At 51.5% G+C, this 24,317-nt stretch overlaps 3 protein-coding genes across 3 annotated transcripts in view; 2 read left to right on the top strand and 1 right to left on the bottom strand.

Annotated features, from left to right (window-relative positions):
- Positions 1–13,116, top strand: part of LOC117193763 (sodium-dependent serotonin transporter-like) — a 38,768-nt gene extending 25,652 nt beyond the window's left edge. Inside the window, exons 4-8 of the mRNA XM_033398494.1 lie at positions 9,952–10,162; positions 10,224–10,676; positions 10,748–11,042; positions 11,644–11,844; positions 11,903–13,116. Of these exons, the coding sequence (XP_033254385.1) occupies positions 9,952–10,162; positions 10,224–10,676; positions 10,748–11,042; positions 11,644–11,844; positions 11,903–12,148 (1,406 nt within the window). The 3' untranslated portion in view covers positions 12,149–13,116. The remainder of the gene's footprint in view (positions 1–9,951; positions 10,163–10,223; positions 10,677–10,747; positions 11,043–11,643; positions 11,845–11,902) is intronic.
- On the bottom strand, positions 12,966–14,510 carry LOC117193764 (26S proteasome non-ATPase regulatory subunit 7-like). Its single transcript, XM_033398495.1, has 2 exons — positions 14,122–14,510; positions 12,966–14,064 (listed from the first exon to the last, which is right to left on the bottom strand). The coding sequence occupies exons 1-2, from the start codon at positions 14,294–14,296 to the stop codon at positions 13,208–13,210; spliced, it is 1,032 nt and encodes a 343-aa protein (XP_033254386.1). The 5' UTR covers positions 14,297–14,510; the 3' UTR covers positions 12,966–13,207.
- A 538-nt stretch (positions 14,511–15,048) lies between these two features.
- LOC117185933 (serine/threonine-protein kinase 10-like) lies at positions 15,049–23,923 on the top strand. The gene is given in 13 exon segments (XM_033398492.1): positions 15,049–15,252; positions 15,713–15,886; positions 16,196–16,710; positions 16,776–16,974; positions 17,038–17,348; positions 17,419–17,559; positions 18,470–18,545; positions 18,600–18,928; positions 19,003–21,261; positions 21,317–21,423; positions 21,484–21,616; positions 22,493–22,604; positions 22,607–23,923. Coding segments are annotated over 11 exon segments (4,935 nt in total). The 5' UTR covers positions 15,049–15,252; positions 15,713–15,886; positions 16,196–16,386; the 3' UTR covers positions 23,551–23,923.
- The last annotated feature ends 394 nt before the right edge of the window (positions 23,924–24,317 follow it).

The following is a 24,317-nucleotide window of genomic DNA, read 5'->3' as shown; positions in this document are numbered from 1 at the left end:
CCAGCAGGGTAAAACCCTGTTGCCAGAGTCAGAGGGGAGCGTAGGGACCGAAAACAGTCAGGAAAACGGATGGGGAAGGGGGGAGAGATGACCGCAGTCGGTGGTCCGACCGGGGAAAGCAAATGGAAGCAGTAGAATTCTTAGTCATATGATCGAAGTTTTATTGGCCTGGTTTCCCTCGCACTCCCTTCTACTTCTACCACTACCTTGGCCATCGGCCAGTTCACCCGCGGATCCGGCGTCTGTGTTCCTGCAGCTCGTCCATTCTTCTCCTCTTCTTGCGCGACCGGCCGTTCAACACTTTCTTGATTTTCTAGTCACTGTCCGCGGCGTTCCGTCTTCGCTCGCTTCCGAAAATCGACTGCTCGCTCTCGCCACGGTCGCTCGACGCTCTCACCACGCCTGGCGCTCGTTTTCTGGCCAACGGGACTTTCTCGAAAGAGATCCGCTCTGTTTCCGGCTGAGCATGGCTCTCTCTCTTCGCTGTTCTCTTTGCGGTTATTCTGTGTGAGCTGGCCGTTTGGCGGGATTTCGGCTATGCAAAAATTAACTAGCTTATTTACTAACATAGAAGATGATTTTGACTGATACGAATCTCGCTCCATTGCGATGTCCTATATTTTCAGGTTGTCTTCTTAATCAATTAACTCTTTTTACTATGTGAGGCTCCCAGTATGGGTCCTCACACCCTCTCCTTGCTTCGGGGGCCCGTGAGCGAATGGTTACTTTGCTCGTCTTGCTGATGTGGACCTGGAAGAAGGTGTTGTCCGCCTCTGCCAAGAATCGGACATCTTTACGCCGCGGGTCGACGAGTTGTGCCAGGAGGTCTGGCCTTCAGGGTGTCTGGCAGCCGGCCGTCGGGCGTACGTACGTCAGGAATAGTGATGGCCTCTGCCCCCTCGTCGGGGTTCGAACCCGGAGCGGTGAAGTCGGCTGCTTCTCCTACGGTGGCGTGTCCAGGGCCCTGCGCGTGCTCTTCGACGACCTGGTCGGGGTTGACTCGGCCGGTGCCCTGAGCGTGGGTGAACGTGGCTTTGGCGACGGTGCCAGGGCTTGGGTCCCGGGCGTTGGCGGCCACGTCTCCCGTAATATTGACGTGATCGGGGTCTGAATCGTGCACCTCGGGGATCTGGTCCATGCGTGGCCAGCTTACGACGTCGCCGCATAGATTTTCCCAGCTGAGGACCTCTGGGTGGACTTGGCATTCTCGCGGAGTGGGGCGAAGAATCAGTTCCTCGATGATCTCCCAGTCGACTGGGGGCTCGGACTTGGCTTTTGTCGTGGTTCTCCGTCGGCGGGGGTCTCTAGCATTCGATGAGCTGTGAATAGGAATAGACTTGTTGACTACAGGCAAGAAATACTTTGATACCCTACGAGTGCGGCGGAGTGGTTATAGACGTAATGTGAATCTCCAAAATGTCGGCCTTGGTTCGGTACAATCACGGTTGCGGTTTGCCCTTGAAGGAACAGCCACGCCCGCTTCTTCGTAGGATATCCGGGTCCCTGAAGCGGATGTGTCCAGGAGAAGCAGCCACGCACGGCTCGTTCGGTGCGTCGTTCCTCGCAAGATATCCGGGTTCCTGAAGTGGATGTGTCCAGGAGGAGAAGCCACGCACGCCTCGTTCGGTGCGTCGTTCCTCGCAAGCTATCCGGGTTCCTGAAGCGGATGTGTCCAGGAGGAGCAGCCACGCACGCCTCGTTCGGTGCGTCGTTCCTCGCAAGATATCCGGGTTCCTGATTGGTTTCGTCTCTGTGTATCCGGGGGTCAGCATCGTTGTGGCGATTTGAGTAGATCCGCGTTGTAATCAAGATTGTTGTATATTGGTTCGGTCCGGGTATGGTCGGTATGGTCCCTCGAATTTCGACAGAGTGTGGCGACGTAGCATCACTTGGGATCCGATAGCCGGTTTCCATTCCCTACGGCGGAGGTTGTAATGTAGTTTTTGCTCCTCTGATGCTTTGTCGCAGTTTGTTTTTACGATTTCGAACACCTCTCTCATCTGTCGGGCTCTGGTCTCCGGGTCGGCGATGCTGGTTCCCGTTCCTGGCGTAACCTCATCATACAAGGCGCCTGGCAGTCTTGGCTCGCGACCTTGGATCAAAAACGCGGGGCTGAATCGCGTTGAATCGGACACGCTAGAGTTAATCGCGAGCGTGATTTCTGGCAAGAGCTCGTCCCAAGTATTCTGTTTTTCGTCGATGTATTGCGCCAGCATCGTTTTAATTGTTCTGTTCGCGCGTTCTGTTGGATTTTGTTGGGGAGTGTAAGGGGCAGTGTGCTGAAGTTCCATCCCTAGTCTTTTGCAGAATCCTTTGAACGATCGGCTGGTAAACTGTGCCTCATTGTCGCAAACGAAGGTACGAGGGGTACCAAAGCGGCTGAGGATTCTTTCTCGTAACGATCTTTCCAGGTATGGCGTAGTTGCCTTGCGTAGGCACCAGTTCGACCCACTTACTAAATGCGTCGAAGAAAACAAGGAGGACGGTGTTTCCATGTTTGGAGCGAGTCAACGGCCCAACAAAGTCGGCGCATAGCACGCTGAAGGGTTAGTCAACTTGTCTGGTGAACATTTTCCCCGCCGGTTTGAGCTGGCTCACCTTGTATTTTTGGCACACTACGCATTGGCGAACGTATCTGGCGACTTCTCGGAACAGGCCTGGCCAGTAGTACTTTTGGGCGACTCGTGTGCTTGTTCTTCGGATTCCTAGATGTCCGGCCGTCGGGTGGTCATGGCATTCTTTTAGTACGCGTCGTCTGTGGTCTGCAGCGACGCAGAGTTTCCATGGGGTGGAGTCTTCCTCTTCGGGCACGGTGTGCAGTCGCCGATACAGTTGTCCACTCTCGCTTCGGTAGTCTTCGTATTTGCCCGGCTGCTGCCTGATTCTCGCCAACATTTTCCTGATCCACTTGCACTGTGACTCTTCCTCCAGAGCTTTATGTAGTAACTCCAATTGTTGGCGGGAAAGTGCATCTGCTACCACGTTTTGCTTCCCTCGGCGATAGTGGATATCGAATTGATACTGCTGCAGCTCTAAAGCCCAACGTGCTAACCGTCCAGTGGGGTTGTCGATCGAGTTGATCCATTTCAGGGCGAGATGGTCCATGATCACGTCAAATCGGTATCCTTCCAAGTAACAGCGCAGCTTACGGATTGCCCACACTATTGCCAAGCATTCTTTCTCAGTAACGGAGTAGTTCTCCTCGGCTTTGGACAAGCGTCGACTCGCGTAGGCTATTACTCGTTCCTCGTTCCTTTTCTTTTGCGTAAGAGCGGCTCCTAATCCTTGTTCGCTAGCGTCGGTTTGCAATGAGAATTTTTCATGAAAATCAGGGCAGGCGAGAACCGGCGCTTCAGTTAACCTGATCCATACCGATGCATCGGCGAAGTTCCTTGACACCTGCAGGGGGTTTCAGGTTGCGCACTGCGGCGATCTTGTCAGGATCCGTGTGTATGCCGTTCCCGCTGATGACGTGCCCTAAATATTTCAGTCTGCGTTTGAAGAAGCTGCATTTGTCCTGGTTGAGTCGAAGATTAGCCTTGCGCAGTCGCTGTAGAACTGTCCCGAGATGCCGCATGTGGGCCTCCACTGTGTGCCCGATAACGATAATATCATCAAGATAGGCGAACGCGTGTGGTTCCATGTCAGGGCCAATCACGCTATTCAGTGCTCGCTGGAAGGTCGCGCCGGCGGAGTTAAGGCCAAAAGGCATCACTTTCCAGTGAAACAATCTGCGGCCCGGCACGGTGAACACCGTACACTCGCGGCTGGCTGGGGCAAGCGGAATTTGCCAGTAGCTTCAGATCCAGGGTCGATATGTACCTGGCATCTCTCAGCTTTTCCAATATGTGTTGAATCCTGGGGAGGGGGTACGCGTCGGGGATTGATCGCGCGTTCAACTGTCGGAAGTCTATGCACATCCTGATGTCACCTGTTTTTTTGCCCACGAGGACAATTGGGGCGCTATGTGGACTCTTCGACGGTTCAATTTTCCCTTCCTTAAGCAGTTCGTCGACCTGTTTATTAATGACGGCTTGCATAATAACGTTGTTTTATAGGCTTGTTATCGCGCATCACGATAGTCTGTTCTGCAATGGGGGACACTCCGCTGAGGCCGTCGAATTATTTCAGTTCTTGTTGCAACCATTCGGCGATCCAGGGTTCCAAGGGTTCGTCGTCTTTGGGCTCGGATCCAGGGGTCAAAACGTCGGACAATTGGGATATACCCACGGTGGCCACTGTTGCTCATTGGGTCCGTTGCCATTCACCGGTGCTCCTACGGCGGGGTCCGTTGTCGCCAGTGCCGGGTTCGAATCGCACGAGTCTCTTGGATCGCCGCTGTACCTTGTGTACTCGGAAGGGGTTTTTCCGCATGGCTCTGGGGTCGAGGCCGGGGAGCGCCGATCTCTATCCGGGTTGGTATCCTGCCGGGGTCGAAACCTCGTCCGAATTCCTAGAATCCCTTGAAGGGACGGCCACACACGTCTCGTTTGGTACGTCGTCCCTCGCAAGTTTTTCCCACCTCACCATCATGGATCCCAGGGGATCGGCCACGCACTCCTCGTTGGGTACGTCGTTCCTCGTCGGGTCCTGATGCTGGGTGATCCGGTCTCGGGTGAGTCTTGAGTCCTGGTATCATGGCTGTGTTTAAATTTCAGGCGCAAGGGGACTCCTCCACACTGCAGGGTCGCGTCTATTCCGCATAGAAAATCCATCCCGAGGAGGACGTCATCCAGCACGTCTTTCATTACCAGCACCGGCATCTTTACTTGTTGATCTCCTAATCGTATGTCTGCCATCAGCGCCTGAGTCAATTCCCGGAGGGACCCATCCGCCAATCTGATCGTCGTTCGTACCATCGCTATACTCTGTCCGTTATCCAGCTTCAGAGCTTTGCGTTTGCTAACGAAGCTCCGTGTGGCGCCTGTGTCCAGAGTAGCGAGCAGGTCCTCTCCTTCCATGGTTACTTGCGCGCGAATTCGTCCTCTCTCCAGCCGCAGGGTTCCCTTTACTGCCTCGGGGTGGGAGTGGCGGTCTTCGCCCGGTCCCCTGCCGAGTCAAGCGCCTGTCTGTTTCCCGACGAATTCCTGCGACAGCATTCAATGGTGCGTAGCCCGCGACGGCCGCAGTCCCAGCAGTATAAGCCTTGGGGCTGTTCACACTCCCTGGAGAAGTGTCCGGTCCCGCCGCAGTTCCTACAAGCATGCTGCACGTCGATTATGGTGTCGGCGTCTTGGATGATGGTTCCATTCCTGGCATCCGGCTGTTGCGAGTCCGTTGACCAATCCCTCACCTGGGTTCTATCGTGCCGGAGATCCTGTGTCCTCGCAGCCGCGTGATTCCTTGGTCCTCGTTGGCCGGCCGTTGGCCTTGAAGTTTCCCGGGGATGGGTGTCTCGTGCTTGGTTCGCGTAGCCCGTGAGTTCCGACGGGCCCTTGTTACGCGTCACCTCGAAGTTCACAACCAGTTGCCTTCGTTCGGTGAGAGAATCAAAATCTTTTCGCCTCGTAAACAACTGGTATTCCGGGAGCATGTTATCGTATATCCTTTCCAATTCCTGAGCCTCGGTGTATCCCGCGCGCTGCATCATTAGTCGAATGTCCACGAGGTACGTTTTAAACGCTTCTTTTGGTCGTTGAAAATGGGTTCGGATCTCGTCCTCTAGCCGTTGAAAGTACCGGGAAGGCAAAAAAAACTCTGAAAACTCTTTGCGGAAGGTCTCCCATGGTTCTCCACTGAGGCGGCTCGTTCGAAACCAACTCTCGGCCCGACCGGTCAACAACACGAGGATTCCTTGTGATAAGTGTCGTAGATCTATCCTATAAGTGGCTGCCCTCTCTTGCACGTGCTCAAGGAAACTTAACGGATCGCCGGACCCATAAAACACGATTCCCCAGCGGACCATTTTCTCGGTGATCGCAGCGTTAAAATGCTCCTCGTTCCAGGTGGGCCCCTTCGTTGATGGGTCCTTGCTACCGTGCAGGTTTCTCTGCGCGGCACCGACGTCGATGCCGTGGAGCAGGCTCTCTACCGGCACAGCGGATCCCTACGCCACGATACTACGACTACTGGCGGGTACGACATCATACGCAGCCGGGGGAACGGTTTGTAGGCTAAGAGGCGCGAGTGTAGAAGGACGGGGAGAAAGTGGTTTAACCTCTGGAGTCACGGCGACTCCGTACTGGGCCTCCAATTCCACCAACCGAGAGCGCACCGTACTTGGTAAATCGGCCGAGTTTGCGAAGGTCGCGAGTCGACAACTCAACTCTTCGACAGTTCCAGCACTGTCTAACCCAAGCTCCGCGGTAATCGTCTCCAACTCGTTTTTGCGCCTAACCGAAATCCACTTGACTCCCATGCTGAGTTGGTCCGGGTCACTGCTGCTGCACGTGGTCTACGATCGAATGTCCGGGGCGTCGCCCGAAGAATCAAAAAACGTAGCTAATGATGCGGCGAAAGACGGGGCTCTGAATCCTTAAACGGCGAAGACGCGTGCGAGACTATTCGGTGGTGAATTACCGGTGGGCCGTCCTGGTCGGGGACCTGTACACGGGGCTGGCAACCCAATTAACACGCGCTTGTTCAGGGGTACTTTAGTCGTTGGTTTCTGCAGGATCGTTCCGATGAGAATCCGTTGGTTCGTGTTCAGCTACGGAGGGAGCGCGAGATGGACAGAAGACGCGGGATCGCTGTCTTTCGCACGTTGTATGCTGCAGGATATGGACCACTGTATTGCCCGTTGTGTTCCGATCGAAGGCAGGGGATCACTCTGTTTCACACGTTGTATGTTGACCGCAGGCTGAGGACTACTGTCTTTTGCGCGTTGTATACTGATCGAAGGCTGAGGACTACTGTCTTTTCGCGCGTTGTATACTGATCGAAGGCTGAGGACTACTATCCCTTGCGTTGTGTACAACCCGGCTTATATTGGGTCTGGCTGAACGGCCGAGCCTCTGCCGACGTCGACGTCTCGGAATCGGCCGAGAACACCACGCGAGAGAGCCGCGGGCGAATGGTTAGGTAAATAGTCGAATATCGGGGGTGCGGGTAGTATGAGGAAGGGATAATTGCATGTATTATACTCGTGGGTCGTTCGGCACCTCCTCGCCGCCGACGCCCAGAACTGTTCTCCGGTCTTCACCCACTCTCTCCCCACTGAAATGTAACAGAGGTCTGGCTGCCCTTGGCTCTTTCCCCACTGTACCGGGAGCTATGATCCCGCATGGTTTTGCCCGAGTATAACGGGGACCACGGAATTTTCGTTCTGCTTTTTCATTTTTTTTTCTCTTTCTGCTGGACATGGGAAGTACATCGCTATGCTTTGCTTGGCTGTGGGCTGTACTTTCATTCTGTCGTTTTCCTCTCTCCTATCCTCTCTCCCGTTCTCTCCTCTCCATTTGCCGACGGCTAACGGGGATTGTACAGATTTTCGGCCACGCTTTGCTCGCTGCTGGCCTGTACCTTCGTATCGTATTTTCCTATTGATACCCTATAAATTTCTCCTCGGTTTGATGCGGCGCTACCTACGCGATCTACTTGTGGGTCTTTAGGCCACGAAGGGTGAAATCCCCCAGAAAACTATCGTTTGAATTGTCTCAACAGTCCCTGCTCGGGCGCCATCTGTAAAGTAGTGATCCTAGGCTGGGGTCAGTCTCAGTCTGCCCAGGGTCACCTACAGTTTATTTGTAAGTTGCTGAGACGTTGAGACTGGGGGGAGGCGGGTCGTTGGCGCAGGGATCGCCGAGCCGTCGTCAACGACGGGGCCTTCGGGAGAAATTATGGGGGGGCTGAGGAAAGGGAATCGGTCGTTGGGCCGGGCGGCGCGAAACTCACCAGGGACGCTGCACACCCCGACTTCAGCAGGGTAAAAACTCCTGTTGCCAAGATCGAGGAGAGCCGCGGGTCCGGTGAGGAGGAGGAAAGGAAGAGAACACATACCGCTTCTCACTCCAGCAGGGTAAAACCCTGTTGCCAGAGTCAGAGCGGGAGCGTAGGGACCGAAAACAGTCAGGAAAACGGATGGGGAAGGGGGGAGAGATGACCGCAGTCGGTGGTCCGACCGGGGAAAGCAAATGGAAGCAGTAGAATTCTTAGTCATATGATCGAAGTTTTATTGGCCTGGTTTCCCTCGCACTCCCTTCTACTTCTACCACTACCTTGGCCATCGGCCAGCTCACCCGCGGATCCGGCGTCTGTGTTCCTGCAGCTCGTCCATTCTTCTCCTCTTCTTGCGCGCCCGGCCGTTCAACACTTTTTCTTGCTTTTCTAGTCACTGTCCGCGGCGTTCCGTCCATGATGCAATTATACAAGGTGGTCTCGTCGGCAAAAGTTAGTCTCTTAACGTATGCTAGCAATAAGTGCGAGTGAAGGGCACATAGTATAGTGAGTGTGAGTGATGTTGTATATGTTGATGTTGATTAACCCTTAACAGGCCCGTGGGTTTTAAAATTTTAAAATAAAATGATTTTACTGATATATTAATATTTAAATTTTATGCAGCCATTAATAATTTTTCTTCAACATTTTTAGTTATATTAAAATGTTCTTTTACATAATATATAAAGATTACTTCTACAGTGGGTAACTTTAATATTCGGCATTTTTTTTTTCAACTTCAAACGCGAATAAAATGCATTAAACTACAAAAAAATAAAAAAATTTTAATGAGGGAATAAAGCTTGAAGTTTTACCTTTTCAGAGAGGTATATATAATAATGATTTTATTTTAAATGAAGATAGAAAATATAATTAAACAAAAAAAGCCTTAAAATATGCGTTACATTAATATTCGGCATTACCTTATACAACTAAAAAAAAAATAACTACGTAATCTACTTAACTTAATTTAATATTTTCTGTGATAGCCATTATGTTGTTGATGTCTGATATTTTACGCTCTGCTTGGCAATATTATCTGTCCTGTTACTAAGCCCGAGCCCGAGCCCGAGCCACAGTGGCTACCCGCACAAAGGACGAGTGCTCGGTTTCTGCATTGTTTTTTGGGTCTGGACCACAGTTAAGAGGGGAGCGGAGGGCGGAAGGCGGGTCATTGTGTGCCGGCGACATTATCAAACAGGACGTTGGATAAAAGAGTCGTTGGGGCTGAATGCGAAAGATTTGTTGCAACAATTAATGGCGCATTCAAGCGAACAAGAACGACACAAAGCCCAAATCAAGCTCCCAATCCGAGTCCGGGCTCTAATTAAATTGTGCTCAAAATTGATTTACAGCAGCAGCCGAACGAATCGGAACGGAACCAGAGGGAACTTCCATTCAGAGAGTTTTTGCATATCAACTTGATAATTTCGTTAGGTGACAAACAAAATGTACTCTGAAAACGACTCTGCATGCTCCATCCTTGGATTTGCCATCTCTCTTTCAACTCGGTCAAAACTTTTCTACCAAGCGAAGTCCCAGTCCCAGTCCGAGTCCCTCCCCTCCACTCCCCCACGGGCTGTGCCCCTCTCTTTCAGTAGAACAGCAAACATCACTTTGTGGCAAGTCATCAATTCCTCAACAAGTGTTTGCTTTGGGAAACCTGTTGCCAGGGCGATTCAAATGAATAGAAAAGTCAGGAAAAGGAAAGGCGGAAAAATCTTGCTGGAGCTTCGGGAATCACGTGACGTGTCTTATTGGCCTCATAAGTAAAATTGAGTGGAAAACTGCTGCTGCCAGAGAGGGTGGAAAGGGAAAGAGGGGGAAAGCGATGTGACTAAGTAGATGCAATCGTTTGCCAGATGATAAGAACCTGCAAAATGTCACGTGGGAATAGTCAAATTTAGCGTTTTTTTCTCATTTTCCATCGCTCTTTCAATCAGAAATATTGGCATGCCCAGTCCCAGTCCCAGGCCAGATTATTGTTTCCTTTAATGGTTACTTGTTGAATCGAATGTTCTAGGGAAATACACATAAGTTGAGAGGAAATCTTTTAAAGGCATGGACTTTCAACAGGTGTTGGCTATGCGATTTGTTTAATCGACATCTATATGGGGATGTACTACAACACAATTATTGGATGGGCGGTCTACTATCTGTTTGCCTCATTCACCTCGAAGCTGCCGTGGACGTCGTGCGATAATCCGTGGACCACGGACAACTGTATGCCCGTGACCAGCGAAAACTTCACCGAATTGGCCACCTCGCCAGCCAAAGAGTTCTTCGAGTAAGTGCCAAGAGTCCTATAGGAGTCCAGCGGTTCCCTCTATTCCCTCTATTCAATGCAGGCGCCGAGTTCTGGAGAGCTACAAGGGCAACGGTCTGGACTACATGGGACCCGTGAAGCCCACCCTAGCCCTGTGTGTCTTCGGGGTCTTTGTGCTGGTGTACTTCTCGCTGTGGAAGGGTGTGCGGAGTGCCGGAAAGGTGGTTTGGGTGACGGCCTTGGCCCCGTATGTGGTGCTGATCATCCTCCTGGTGCGCGGAGTCTCACTGCCTGGCGCCGATGAGGGCATCAAGTACTACCTGACGCCCGAGTGGCACAAGCTGAAGAGCTCCAAGGTCTGGATAGATGCCGCCTCGCAGATCTTCTTCTCTCTGGGCCCCGGCTTCGGCACACTCCTCGCCCTCTCCAGCTACAACAAATTCAACAACAACTGCTATCGAGATGCCCTCATAACGAGCACCATTAACTGCCTGACCAGCTTCCTGGCCGGATTCGTCATCTTCTCGGTCTTGGGGTGAGTTCAGTTCAGTTCAGTTCGGCCCTGTTCAGTGGATTACTGATGAGGGGGCTTCTATCTGATTGCAGATACATGGCCTATGTGCAAAAGACATCCATTGATAAGGTGGGGCTGGAGGGGCCTGGGCTGGTGTTCATCGTCTACCCCGAGGCCATAGCCACGATGAGCGGCTCTGTGTTCTGGAGCATCATATTCTTCCTGATGCTCATCACCCTGGGCTTGGACAGCACCTTTGGGGGCCTGGAGGCCATGATAACGGCGCTGTGCGACGAGTATCCCCGTGCGATTGGCAGGCGTCGGGAGCTGTTTGTCCTGCTGCTGCTCGTCTTCATCTTCCTGTGCGCCCTGCCCACAATGACCTATGTAAGTACTCCCATCCCATCCCATCCTATCCGTATAAGGCTTATCCAGTGATTCGTTTAATTAACGCTTAAGTGAGATTGTGGCTTATACATACATATGCATATTCCCCATCGCTCGAATGCTCGATGGATGGCCGAGTTAAGTGCTTTTTATCGTTCGCCCAGTTAATCTTCACACAACACACACTCGATGGACTCTTTGCCTTTCTTATTTTTCTGCATTTTTATCACCTGTCAAGTTCGGTGGACTTGTCTCCCCTGCCCAGCCCTGGCCAAACAGCAACCAGCCACCACCTATTCCTATTCCTGCGCTGGCGCTGGTGCTGGCTGTTGCTGTTCAAACACTTAAGCTGGTCCGTTCCTTCTCCTGCCACTTTATCTGATTAAATTTGAAATTGTAATTTGCTGCGTTCTATATTCTATATTCTGACTCGGACACTTCTATCGGAGTAGCTTCTATCGGTCAATGGATCAAGCTATTCAACCGCATCCCCCCCATCCATTAATCAGTGCCAAACACAATGGTCCCTCCCCCATGGATGGGGGAGAGCAGAACTCTCTTCTAGCATTCAATTGATTGTAATGTGTGTGTGTATTTTCAGGGAGGCGTTGTCCTGGTCAACTTCCTGAATGTCTACGGGCCCGGACTGGCCATCCTCTTTGTGGTGTTCGTGGAGGCTGCCGGAGTGTTCTGGTTCTACGGCGTGGACCGCTTTAGCTCCGATGTAGAGCAGATGCTGGGCTCCAAGCCGGGACTGTTCTGGCGCATCTGCTGGACCTACATCAGTCCGGTGTTCCTGCTGGTAAGGTTGCCTCGATCCTACCATCCCCGACAGCCACTCAAGGGGGAATTACTTGCAGACAATATTCATATTCTCGATCCTGGGCTACAAGGAGATGCTGGGCGAGGAGTACTACTATCCGGACTGGAGCTACAAGGTGGGCTGGGCAGTGACCTGCTCCTCCGTGCTGTGCATACCCATGTACATCATCTACAAGTTTTGCTTTGCGACCAAGGGTGATTGCCGGCAGCGGCTGAAGGATTCCTTCCAGCCGGACGACAGCAGTGGCTCGGTGGTCCCCGGCCAGCAGGGCACCTCGGTGTGACATGACAACGTCGTGCACTTGAACATCCACACCAACAGGACCAAGATCAAGATATATAATTTGAATTGTAAAAGCTTTTCACCAACAACGACAGTACCAGTACCCCTCGAAGAGAGCAGCAGCAATAGGCTCCTGAATAGCTACCACTCCTACCACACAAATAATCTTAGCTACCACTATCCAGATCCAGACGCAGATCCCACAAAGCACACCCACACCCCGAATGGGGTGGATCAGAATTGGATCGACAATGATATTATTACGTATAGCGCTAGTGATAGTGCTAGTGTTAGGCCCTCGCATTCGCATAGCCATAATAGTTTAGGTCTCCATAACAGTTTAGGTCTCCATAGCAGGACCCCCTTTGCTGCCACTGCTGGCGAGGACAATAACTACGGCCTGAGGCTCGGCAGCTGCAAGCCGCTGAAGTTTCCCCTGGCCAGCGAGTGGCTGGTTTGAAGGAGCATCCGCGACGATAGCACCCACGAAAGCTCTGCAAGCAGCCATTTTGCAGGGCTTTCCCAAAGTGCACGGTGTGCGTGTCCTCCACTTGGTACCAAATTACAGGACAGGTGTACTCTTTCACGTTTAGTTTGTAAGCGTTAAGCGTAGCTCAGCTCGCAAGTAAAGCGACATTTGGTAAAATGCTTTCATAGAAAACTAGTAGATACATAAAATACATTCTCGAAACACCCTTTACAATGCCTGCACTTACACAAAACATTTCCCTCTGTTGTCGGTTAGAGAAACAATCGTAAGACAGCCATTTACATTGTTTTTCTAACGCGTGTTCGTTGATATTAAAATTAAATAATAAATATTCCATACATATTATTTCGGTTGACTTGCCGTTCGTTAACTGATACGCATACCTGGGCGAAATAAAAACAGGAGACGATCCTACATGAAAAATAAGTAAATGAGCGATGCGATGATCGAAAGTTGGTGATTGTTGTTCCAGTTGTGGCGATTTAGAGGATGATGTTTTCAGAGGTGATAGTGTCGCCTGCAGCCCTTGTTTTTCCGCTTGCGACGTGGCTTGTGCTTTTTCTTCCACTCCTATTTTTTTGAACTCTTGCTGCTGTCGTCCTTGCTCTTGTCCGACTTCTCTTCCGTCTTCTTGCCATCCTTATCTTTCGTGTCCTTGTTATCCTTGTCCTTGCTGTCCTTGTTCTTGTCCTTGGCATCCTTGCTGTCAGTCGACTCAATCGCCTTCTTGCCCTCCTCGGCATCCCGATTCACCAGCTTGTTATTGATCAAATTGTGCAATGAAATGATCGAGAGCACCATGGACGCCAGATAGACGACCAGCATCTGGTCATTGGTCTTCACGTACATGGTGCCCGTGAACTGGTCGTTGGTGATGTCGGGCAGCAGGTTGAAGATGTCCTGCAGCTGGTAGACGATCTGATGGTTGATCGGCATCTTGCCATCGCCCACACGCTGCAGATACTGCTTGATGTCGCGCAGCTGGGCATTGAGGCCCTTCAGGCCCATCAGCTGGTTCGTGATCTTCTGCGACAGGCTGCCCACGGTGGTGTCCTTGATGTCGCGCAGAAGGTGCTCCACGCCCACCTCCTCAGCCTCCTCGGCACCGATTTCACTGGGCACATGCTCGAAGGTCTTGCTGGTGGGCGAGCCATCGTCGTGGACCTCTTCCACGGATATGTAGGCCTCTGTGGGCAGGCCCAGATCCTTGGGCTTGGCATCGATGATGACCAGCACCGAGTTGGGGCAATAGCGACGGATCAGCTCATTGATGGCAATATCGTTCTGATGAAGTTTCGGACCCGTGTGATACCAGCCCACCACGCGCTCCCGAGCATTCACCTTCTTGAACATGCCGTACATGTTCTCGAGGTAGTCGTGGTCCAAGAACCACACCGATTTGTCCTTATCGTCCTCATCAAAAGGCACTGCAAAGCGGAGCAAATTAGTTCATCTTTTTATGTCCAGTAAATATTTCCACTAACCTGCAAAACTGTTGGACACATCGAGCACACCCTTGGAGCGCCAGCAGCCGAGCAGGACACCCACGACACGCTTCTGGTTGCCAATCTTTCCCATGCGATTGAAGTGATCCACGACGGACAGCAGCACCAGAGGGTGCACTATCACTTTGTTTACGCTAACCTCCATCGACGGCATTTCTGTTTCTGTTGTAGTTTGTGGTAAACTGTAGTTTGCTTTACGCACAGCGTGCTTGGCTCTTCACTGAGCTCTGAAGTTTGCGCAGAATTGGGAACTCCGATCAAATTTTTCGCAACAAAAATGTATTGTTGCGTTTGCGGCAAAAACTGTGAGGCCTGAAATGACAAGCAGAATCGATTCTTCCTCTTCCAAAAAACGCCACTCACCCCGAACGGAGTACTTCGACCACCCCACGAAAATAAATTTCAGTTCAAGTGAAAGATATCTCCGCAGTTTTTATTGTAAGGAAAGAGAAATGATATACAAGGACCTTTTACAAACAGTGTTATTTTTGCCGGTATAATATAATTAAATAGAAGAGGGTTGTGGGTTAAGTGCGCTTTTTCTCATCGGTATATTATGAAATGGAGACGGTATATTTCGGTATATTCCTGAGGGTCGGGCGGTATGTTTTATCAATAAATCCGCGGTCTCACTGCTGCCGACGGGAAGAAAATCATGAAAAAAAAATTGCTCAGCAAACAGAAAGAAAGCGGAAAATTAGCAAGAAGTGGTGCAAAAAGAAATGTGCAAGGCCATCAGTGAGACTGCAGCTGCAGTTCTGCGTCAAATATAAATGTAGTACGTAGTTCCTTGCGCTATTTATTTTCTGTGTGTGGTGCGTGTGTGGTAGTGTTGTTTCTGTTGTGCCCTTGGCGGAAGCAAATATTGCTGCGCTCCTCTAGCACAGATGACCTAAACGCCATTTTTGGCGCACGGTCACACTGCCGTTGCGCGAGAGAAATTACAATACAAATAAAACGCAGCGCAGTCAAATTGTGTGCAGTTAAAAACACGCTTTTATCTAAGCCCCAAAGTGTTCATTCGGACCATAAAATATCCACTGTGTACTGCTTTGTGTCATACCGATATCAGTGAATGAGTGTGCGGCCGCGCTCTTGTGTGCGGATGAGGTAATTGGTGGCTGCCTCTGCCTTCGTCTACAGTTTCACGCCCATCCAACGCAGTGTCAGGCGGCGGCTTCGTCGTTATCATCAATGAGCTGTCGTTTGCTCCGTTGCCGTTCCGTTCGCCGAGGTCCGCAACTGTAAATCGTGGCTTGAAGTGCGCGTGTTGGGCGCATATTTGGCCCTGCATTTGCGTTAATTAAGGTGTTATCAGTGTTTTAGGCACATTATCCAGACGGGGGGCTATACAATTTCACTGAAATTTTGCCAAATCGAAAGAGAAGAAAACCACCGAAAGCCCAGAGACCAGCTCACAAATACTTAGGCACCGAAAGAGAGCCCCACACACACACAAACACACACACACACGAACGCACGCAGTACGCTCTTTTGTCTACGTCTTTGACTTTTTCTCGTTTGTAATCATTTTCCTCCCATTCGTACGGGTTTTTTCTACAAATATTAGAGCTCGCGAGCTGCTAATTAAATTATAAAACATACAGAAGCGTTAAAAGAAGACGACGACCGTCCAACCAAGCCCACAATCCCCACTATTTGGCCTATTTCGCTGAGGCGGCGCAAAGAAGATACGACAAAAGAGGCAGAAGAGCAGAAACAGGCAGAAAAAGACTAATAGAAGGTGAGCCACAGTTTAAACTAGGCGCTTAAGCGGTCACTTGGGGATGGAGCTTGGAGCTTCGATCCGATCCGTAGTGTTTGGTTTGGCCTGATTTAACTGAAATAACTCCGTTACGGCGGATCTGTAGCACCTGCTGCTTCCCCGCGCTGCCACTTGGCATCCGTGCCAACTCTGGTAGCTGGTGTCTGGTCTCTGGTCTCTGCGCCAAGTGCAAAATCAATCAATGAACGTCGCAGTCGCAGTCAGTCGTACTGCACATACAAATATACAAACCATCCATGTACAGTGTACACTCGTATGTCTCTTCAGCTTTCTCCAAATCTAGTTTTCCTTGTTGGACTCTCGCCCAGAGCCGTCGCCAGCTCCTGCACTATGAAGAGGCCAAAATATCATCATCGAACTGAGAAACAGACCAACTAAAGTAGCAACTAATTGCCTGCCAGCGAAGGCGAAGGAGAGCGAGAATAAGCAGAATCGAAAGCAGAAGCAGTAGAGCAAAGATGTCGTTCATAACTAACCTTAAAAAGGTCTTTCACCTCGGCGGGGGTGAGGCCAAGAAGAAGCGCCTGTACAACAACATCAAAATGGACTCGGATCCGGCGGAATTCTGGGAGATGGTTGGCGAACTAGGCGACGGAGCCTTCGGGAAGGTCTACAAGGCCCAGCACAGGGAGCATAGGCGCTTCGCAGCGGCCAAAATGTGCACGCTGGAGGATGAGGAGAACCTGAGCGACCACATGGTCGAGATTGATATCCTCTCCGAGATCAAGCATCCCAACATCGTCGAACTCTACGAGGCCTTCTCTCTAGAGGACAAGTTGTGGGTAAGATGGGCTCGCCAGCATCCCATCAATTAATAAATTATTAACCGAGACGAGACTTTCTTTAGATGCTCATTGAGTACTGCGATGGTGGGGCCTTGGACAGCATCATGGTGGAGCTGGAGAAGCCATTGACTGAGCCGCAAATCGCCTACGTTTGCAAGCACATGTCGGAGGGTCTGACGTTTCTCCACAAGAACAAGGTCATTCATCGTGACTTGAAGGCCGGAAACGTTCTCCTCACCATGGAGGGGGGCGTCAAATTGGGTAAGTTATAGCATTTACCGATCTGGCAGCTACCGATATCTATAATTCCAACCTCTTCTCCAGCGGACTTTGGTGTCTCGGCCAAGAATAAACACACAATGCAGAAGCATGACACATTCATCGGCACACCTTATTGGATGGCCCCCGAATTGGTGCTGTGCGAAACGTTTCGTGACAATCCGTACAATCACAAGGTGGACATCTGGTCGCTGGGCATAACACTTATCGAGCTGGCCCAAATGGAGCCGCCCAACAGTGAAATGTCCCCGATGCGAGTGCTGCTCAAGATCCAAAAGAGCGAGCCACCTAAACTGGAGCAGCCCAGCCAGTGGAGCAAGGAATTCAACGATTTCCTAAAGAAGTCTTTAGTCAAGGTAAATCATCTATCTGTTATAGATCTATCATCGCCACTCCCCTCAATGATTTGTTTCTTTCGGTCAACAGGACCCCCAGCTGAGACCCACATCGGATGTGCTGGTGCAGCACAGTTTCATCAACAGGGATCTGGACTGCAAGCCCATCAAGGATCTGCTGCTCGAATACAAGGCCGAGGTCGTGGAGGAGGTGGTCGATGACGAGACCGAGGTGAGTCTTTCTTGAAGGCCCCTGTGCCCCTGGGCCACTGGCCACTGGCACTGCACTGCGCTGCGCTGCTGCACCCTCGTAGTCCAATGCTAGATATGACACAATATTCTATATAATCTCACCTCTCCAATCGCTCTCTCTGTTTCTCTATTCTCTTTTACACGCTGCTGCCTCAACCCAAAACCAAAAAACCAAATCAAAATCAAAAAAACAACATTCCAAAACATTCTCGCACCGTGCGATAAATTCTTTTAATATATTTTCGTTTATCTCTCTCGGTTGTTATTCTTTCGTTTCGTTTCTTTTCCCCCATCGTTCCCCTTCCGTTGTCGCAATATTCGCTCTTATCATTTCTTATGATTATTTCACACAAACGAAACGATTAATATAGAAGCTTAAACGGCAAGTGAAGCGGCGCTCGCTCTATCAGAGGGTTGGTAAGTCGTTCTACAGCAACCACTCCACCCCGTTCCATGCTCCATCCGGCCCTGCATCCCATCCCCCCGCCTCCACTGTTCTCCGATAACGGGCCTACAATTAGTTTACTTATTTTATCAGCGTTGCCAAATGCCCATCACTCCCTCCACTGCCGCCTTGCCCTGCCCCTTCCAGCCATGGTCTAGTCTGGATTGTTCCATCTTGCACGCTTTTGTTATCATTTTCATATCATATCAGTTTCTTGCGTTAATGATAGCAGGTGCAGGTGACAATTGTACAATGCCTTACCTAGAATGCTATCTTGTCTATTGTCGTATTGCCCCAAGATCCTTAGAAAACGCACTCAAAGGAAGATTCGGCCTGCCGAAATCTGCTCTTGATAATCTTTTGTATCTAATTTTTGGAGTAGTAGGAATCACTTTCCTCTCGATTATTCAATGCTAATGAGGATTTCCCTCTTGATTTCCATCAGGAACCCCGCAACTCGGCGCTCCAGCTCGACCTGGACGATGACTCCGCCTCGCTGCGGAGCCAAGACATTGACAAACGTAAGTTGAAGGCATACACGTGGTCATCATTGGGCTTAATTGTCACTAAAACAGTTCCAGGTACACCTACATCCATACTGCGGGATTCCAAAGAGCAGTCCCAACCAGCAGCGTTAGCAGCAGCAGCAGCAGCGGCAACTAAAGCCACAATCCCTGACAAACAATCTAAGGAGGACCACAAGGAGGACAATGCGCTGGTGCTGGCTGAACCGGCAGCTCTACCGCCGCATACCAAAGTGCCTGCCCCAGCGCCACCCAACAGCTTTGCCCAACAAAACCAGCAACAACAACAGCCACAGCCGCAAACCCAAGCAGTTGTTGCTCCTGCTGCAGTACTGCAAAAGATACCCGAAGATTTTGCTGCTGTAGAAGCGGATAAAAAGGTAGGGATCCCTCCTTAATGCAGCACAATGCCCTGTTCGCTGTACTCACACACGAAATTCGTTGTATTCCACAGCACTTTATCAAAAAGGAAAAGAGCAAAGCGCCGCCACCACCATCGACAACGTCATCGCCATCGGGAGCCACCGCAGCCATTGCCGCTGCCAATGCAAAGCCTCAGACCACGCCCGAACACCCCTCCCACTCCCCCACATCAGCCATTGAGGTGGCCATTGGTGGCCCAGAGGCAATGGAGCAGCAGAAACCGCAGCCACCATCGCCCACAGCCTCATCCATCATATCCGTGCAGTCGGTAGCCTCCTCCAACGCGTCGTCTTCGTCCGGGGGCAGTGTGTCGAATGCTGTCCTCAGCTCCAGCACCTCCCTGATCACCATCAACAGCGATGCCCCGCCACAGCAGCAGCAGCTGCATCTGCAGCCCCAGCCACAGCAACCACAGCACCTGGTGCTGCCAAACAGCTTGGAGTCGGTTAGTCAGATTACAGTCGTGACCAGCACCCATCCGCCTGTCCTCATTGACAACTCTGTGCCGCCCCACAACGCGGTGGTGATTGTGTCGAACGACTTGAACAAGAGCACACATCTGAATGAGTCATCCACGGACGATGACTTCCCCTCACTGGACGACAGTTTGGGCGATGCCACGACACCGCCACACAAGCAATCATCGATGATATTGTCCGTCAATGAGCCATCCGGAGCTCCACCGGCCCCACCACAGCCTGCAGCAGCAGTGCATGCCCGCAAACTGGACGAGAGCGAGGTCCTGATTGTGAGCCCCTCCTTTGCGGACGATGATTCGGCGTACAACACGGCCTCGGGCAGTCACAGTCACGACCACAGCGACCAGCTGATGGACACCAGCCATGTGTCCGTTGTCACTGTGGGCGACGAGGTCATCAAGGTGAAGGACAGCAGCAACGAGGTACTCAAGCGACCTCAGCCCAACGGCATTGTACCCGAAGACGTGAACATAATCGTGAATCGGTTCAAGCCCTTCAGCGATCATGAAAAGCGCACCTCGCCGGACAGCTCGTTGAGCGAGAACGGTTCGGTGCGAGGACGTCGCGGCATTGAGGTACAGATCAGCGGCTCGGATGTGGACAGCATCGGCACCAACACTAGTCAGGACAGCCGACACGAGACAGACCACAAGCCACAGGCGCAGCAGCAGCAGACAGCAGCCAGTATGCTAATGCCGCCGCCTCCTCCGTCGTACAACAACCACACGCAGACCATTGACGAGGAGGAGGAGGTCGTGATACGGCCCAAGACGCGCGTACCGCCGGTGGCCAAGTCCGGGGGCTCCAGTGGTCTCACCAAAGAGGAAATAGAGCTGCGCAATCTGCGCAAGAAAACGCGCAAGAGGACGCGTAAGTTCGAGATCGATGGCGTGCAGATGACGACCACCACGAGTCGGGTGATCTATGGGGATGAGGAGAACGGGCGCATCTACGACGATCACGATTTCCGGAAGCAAGAGCTGCGCGAGCTCAAAATGCTGCAGAAGCAGGAGAAGAAGCAGCAGAACGAGTTGCATGTGAAGGAGCAGATGGCCAAAGAGCAGCAGGATCGCCGCTTCGAGCAGGAACGCTCCTCGCTGGAGAAGACCTACGAGGCGGATATGGATATGCTGGCTCGCCAGCACAAGCAGCTCGTGGAGAAGACCGAGCAAACGCAAGAGAACGAGCTCAGGTCCTCCTCGAAACGCATCCGCTCCGAGCAGGAGCAGGAACTGAAGATATTCCGCGAGAACCTCAAGCAGGAGATCCGTTTGCTTAAACAGGAGGTCGATCTGTTTCCCAAAGACAAGCGCAAGGACGAGTTCAAGCAGCGACGCTCGGCCATGGAGCTCGACCACGAGGAGAAGGAGCGCGCCTTCCTCGACTCCCTTAAGGAACGACACGAGCTGCTGCTGCGGCGGCTCAGCGAGAAGCATCGCGACCATCGGGCCACCATCAACCGCAACTTCCTGCAGCAGAAACAGAATGCGATGCGGACGCGGGAGGCCCTGCTCTGGGAGCTGGAGGAGAAGCAGCTCCACGAACGCCATCAGCTGTCGAAAAGGCACGTGAAGGAGATCTGCTTCATGCAGCGCCATCAGATGATCGTCCGACACGAAAAGGAGCTCGATCAGGTGAAGCGCATGCTGCAGCGCAAGGAGGAGGACATGGTCAAGAAGCAGACGCTCGAGAAGCGTGCCCTGCCCAAGCGTATCCGCGCCGAGCGCAAGGCCCGCGACCTCATGTTCCGCGAATCGTTGCGCATTTCGACGAACCTGGATCCAGAGATCGAGCGCGATCGCGTGAAGAAGGTAAGCAGAAAGCATAGAGCCTCTAAACATAACTAATCCGCAATTCTATTTTCAGTTCCAAGAGCAGGAGAAGAAGCGCTACATGCAGGAGGAGCGTCGCTTCGACATCAAGCATCAGAAGCAGCTGGAAGAACTGCGCGCTACCCGCGAAAGCGCTATAAGGTCAGTCCTAGGACAATCTCAGAAAGGAAAATAAATTTCTTATCCCATTTCTCTACACAGGGAACTGGAGCAACTGCAGAATGAGAAGCGCAAGGCGCTGGTGGAGCACGAGCATGTCAAGCTCCAGGAGATCGATGAGCGCCTCAAGACTGAGCTGCGCGAGTGGCGCGAACAGTTGGTGCCCCGCAAACAGGTGTGAATGCCCTCCATCCTTCCATCCAACCCGGCCATCCCGACCCATCCCATCCCCCATTCGAAGAGTCGCTCCAAGAGCCAAACACTGGCTCTGTGCCAGTGCCGTTCAATGCCTTATTTTGTTGGTGTTTTGTGTGTTTATTTATTGCTGTAAAAAGTAGATCAAAACTCAATTGATTTAAGTTGGTATTGATACTCGTAATTATTGTATATTGATTGGTTTACGGTGAAATTTGGTGTCTTGTGTATTCCCCCCCCCCCCCCGGACCCCTTAAAATATCCCTTCAAAAGCGTAACCCAATCCGCAAAGCGTTCCGTCAAATGCCTGCGGTTTAGACTTGAGCAATATTTCTTTCTTGTTAATGCTTTAGCAGGAAGCTCCATCGATGTATTTTCTTTACCATTCGTCGTAAATTAAATAGACTCCGACGCTGACTCTGACTCATTCATTGAATTTGTGACTAAGTTTGAACTGAATTGAATCATCATCAGGTGATTAATGATCTAATTTGTGGCACTGCAAGTGGTGATTGCTCATCTCTAATCCGCGGCCAGGTGGCGGAACCGTGGCCTTAACAAAATCCAATTATTTTTTCAACTTTTTCTCTCTCTCTCTTTACACCCTACTCAAATGCATACTCTTTGGTGGCCTACTGTACCTACTACCTAAAACAAAAATATGATAACTGATATAAAAAAACAAAAACCAATACCAAAATCAAAAATTCAAATGCTTACCGCTGTGCTTCCCAACTACTAACCAAACAAAAAAAAAACCAACCAATCAATCGACCTTTGGGATTGGCATTGGCATTGGCATTGGTCTTGCATGTGTTCTTAACAACCAACCAAACGAACGACCGAATGAATCCAGAGAGTGAATGCGCTGATCAAGACGGCCATCGATGAGCACGAGAAGCGCTTTGGTCTAGTGTCCAATCGGGCGGAGTTCGAGGACCAGGAGGTGGAGCTGCCAGTGCGGTTGCGGGGATATTCAACGAGCGCTCCACCAGACTGGTGCCCCGCAACACCTTCATCGATGTGCAGCAGATGCCGCGCTCGCGCTCCTCGCTCCTGATGATGGGCGGCAGTGCCGGACGATTGTACAACTTCCGCGGCTCTGCCCCAGATCTGAGCCGCAGTGTGCCCAGCACCCCCATCATGCACAAGCAGCAGCGGGCCCAGATGATGGGCGACTTGGTGCTGGAGGAGGACGAGGACCTGCTCATCGAGCAAATGAAGCGGGCCAGCGTAACCACCCTGCCCGCCCAGAGCCAGCTGAGGCTCATCACAACCCAAACGGCAACACAGATGCCGACCAACGAATTGGTCAAAGTGGTGACCAGCACTCCGCCTCTGAACAGTGCCGAAGAGCCCAATGGCAAGCCCGCCATGAGCACCTTCAGGCAGAGTACGCCCACACCGCCACCGCTACCCAAGACGCCAGACGATCTGGGGCTGGTTAGCAACCAATTCAGCCGGATCGACGTCAAGGCCGCTGAGCAGGCCAGCGTCGAGCTACGCATCCAGCAGGGACCGGTGCTGACGGCCCACACCAAGCGCCTGCTGCATTCCACCTCGTTTGCCTTCAAGCGACCCTCCCTGGCCAGGCGCAGCAGCGGCCGATCCTCCCTGAGCAGCGCCCAGTCCATGTACAACATGAACGAGCTGGCCAACTGCAGATACACCAGCGATGCGGAGCTGATATTCTCTGACGCCGGCCTCAAAGCAGCCGCCCTCCTGGATGAAGTGCAGCCGGATCTGCGTTCGTCCGTGAAGCCGGGACACAGCCGCCTGAATGGCAGCTCCGTCTCAGCGGACTCTGCGGCCTCAACGGACGACTTCTACTACGAGCTGTATGCGCAGAAGTACAAGCTGCCGCGGGTCAATCAGCGTCAGCTCAGCCTCGAAGAGGATGCATCGGCCGTCTAGAGAAGAACGTCTACAGAAGGATCAGCCACTCCAGTCCCTTGCATACCCTCCAGCTACTAACGATACCCAATACAATCCCTACACTTACTTGTACTCAAATCAAAACCGCTTTCCATTCCCCCGCTTGGTGCTGGTGCTGATGCTAACAAAATAAACAACACACTCCCTCCCTCCCCACCACATATCACATCTCTCACTAACATAACAGACTTGACTTTTCCCCTAAACACCGCCTAAGCATCGTCTGCATCCGGATTTGCCATAATTTCTGTGTCTTGCCAAAAGTTGATTAGTTTTGTCAGTTAAGCGAAAAATGAATGATTTGTGTGCTTTTTCTACATTTTTAAAGATACGATAAAACCAAAAACGCAGAATCGTAGAGGATGACTATATGTTCTAGAGTGTAAAATCTCAACCAGATCGTATTATTATTATAGCCAGAATCAAGAAAACAATACCATACTGACTAAGTATCGGGTATAACTGTAGAGTTGCGGTGTCCGCAGCAACTCACAACGTTCCCCCTCGTTAGTTTTCTCGAATGTGCAATATTGTGGATGCAACAGATTTTCGTCCTTTGTGTGGGCGGAAGGGGGTGGGGCGAAATTTTGAGATACACGTTTTATAGTAAGATCTAACAGGAGTGCGGATACCAAAATTTGGTTACTCTAGCCTTAATAGTCTCTGAGATTTTTGAATATCCCCAGATCTTCGTCCTTTGCGGGGGCGGAAGGGGGTGTGGCGAAATTTTGAAACAAACTCGTCTC

Source organism: Drosophila miranda (genome assembly GCF_003369915.1).
Source record: "Drosophila miranda strain MSH22 chromosome Y unlocalized genomic scaffold, D.miranda_PacBio2.1 Contig_Y2_pilon, whole genome shotgun sequence".
Classification (NCBI taxonomy): domain Eukaryota; kingdom Metazoa; phylum Arthropoda; class Insecta; order Diptera; family Drosophilidae; genus Drosophila; species Drosophila miranda.
The sequence above is the reverse complement of the archived record's forward strand: the minus strand, read 5'-3'. Positions and strand labels throughout refer to the sequence as shown.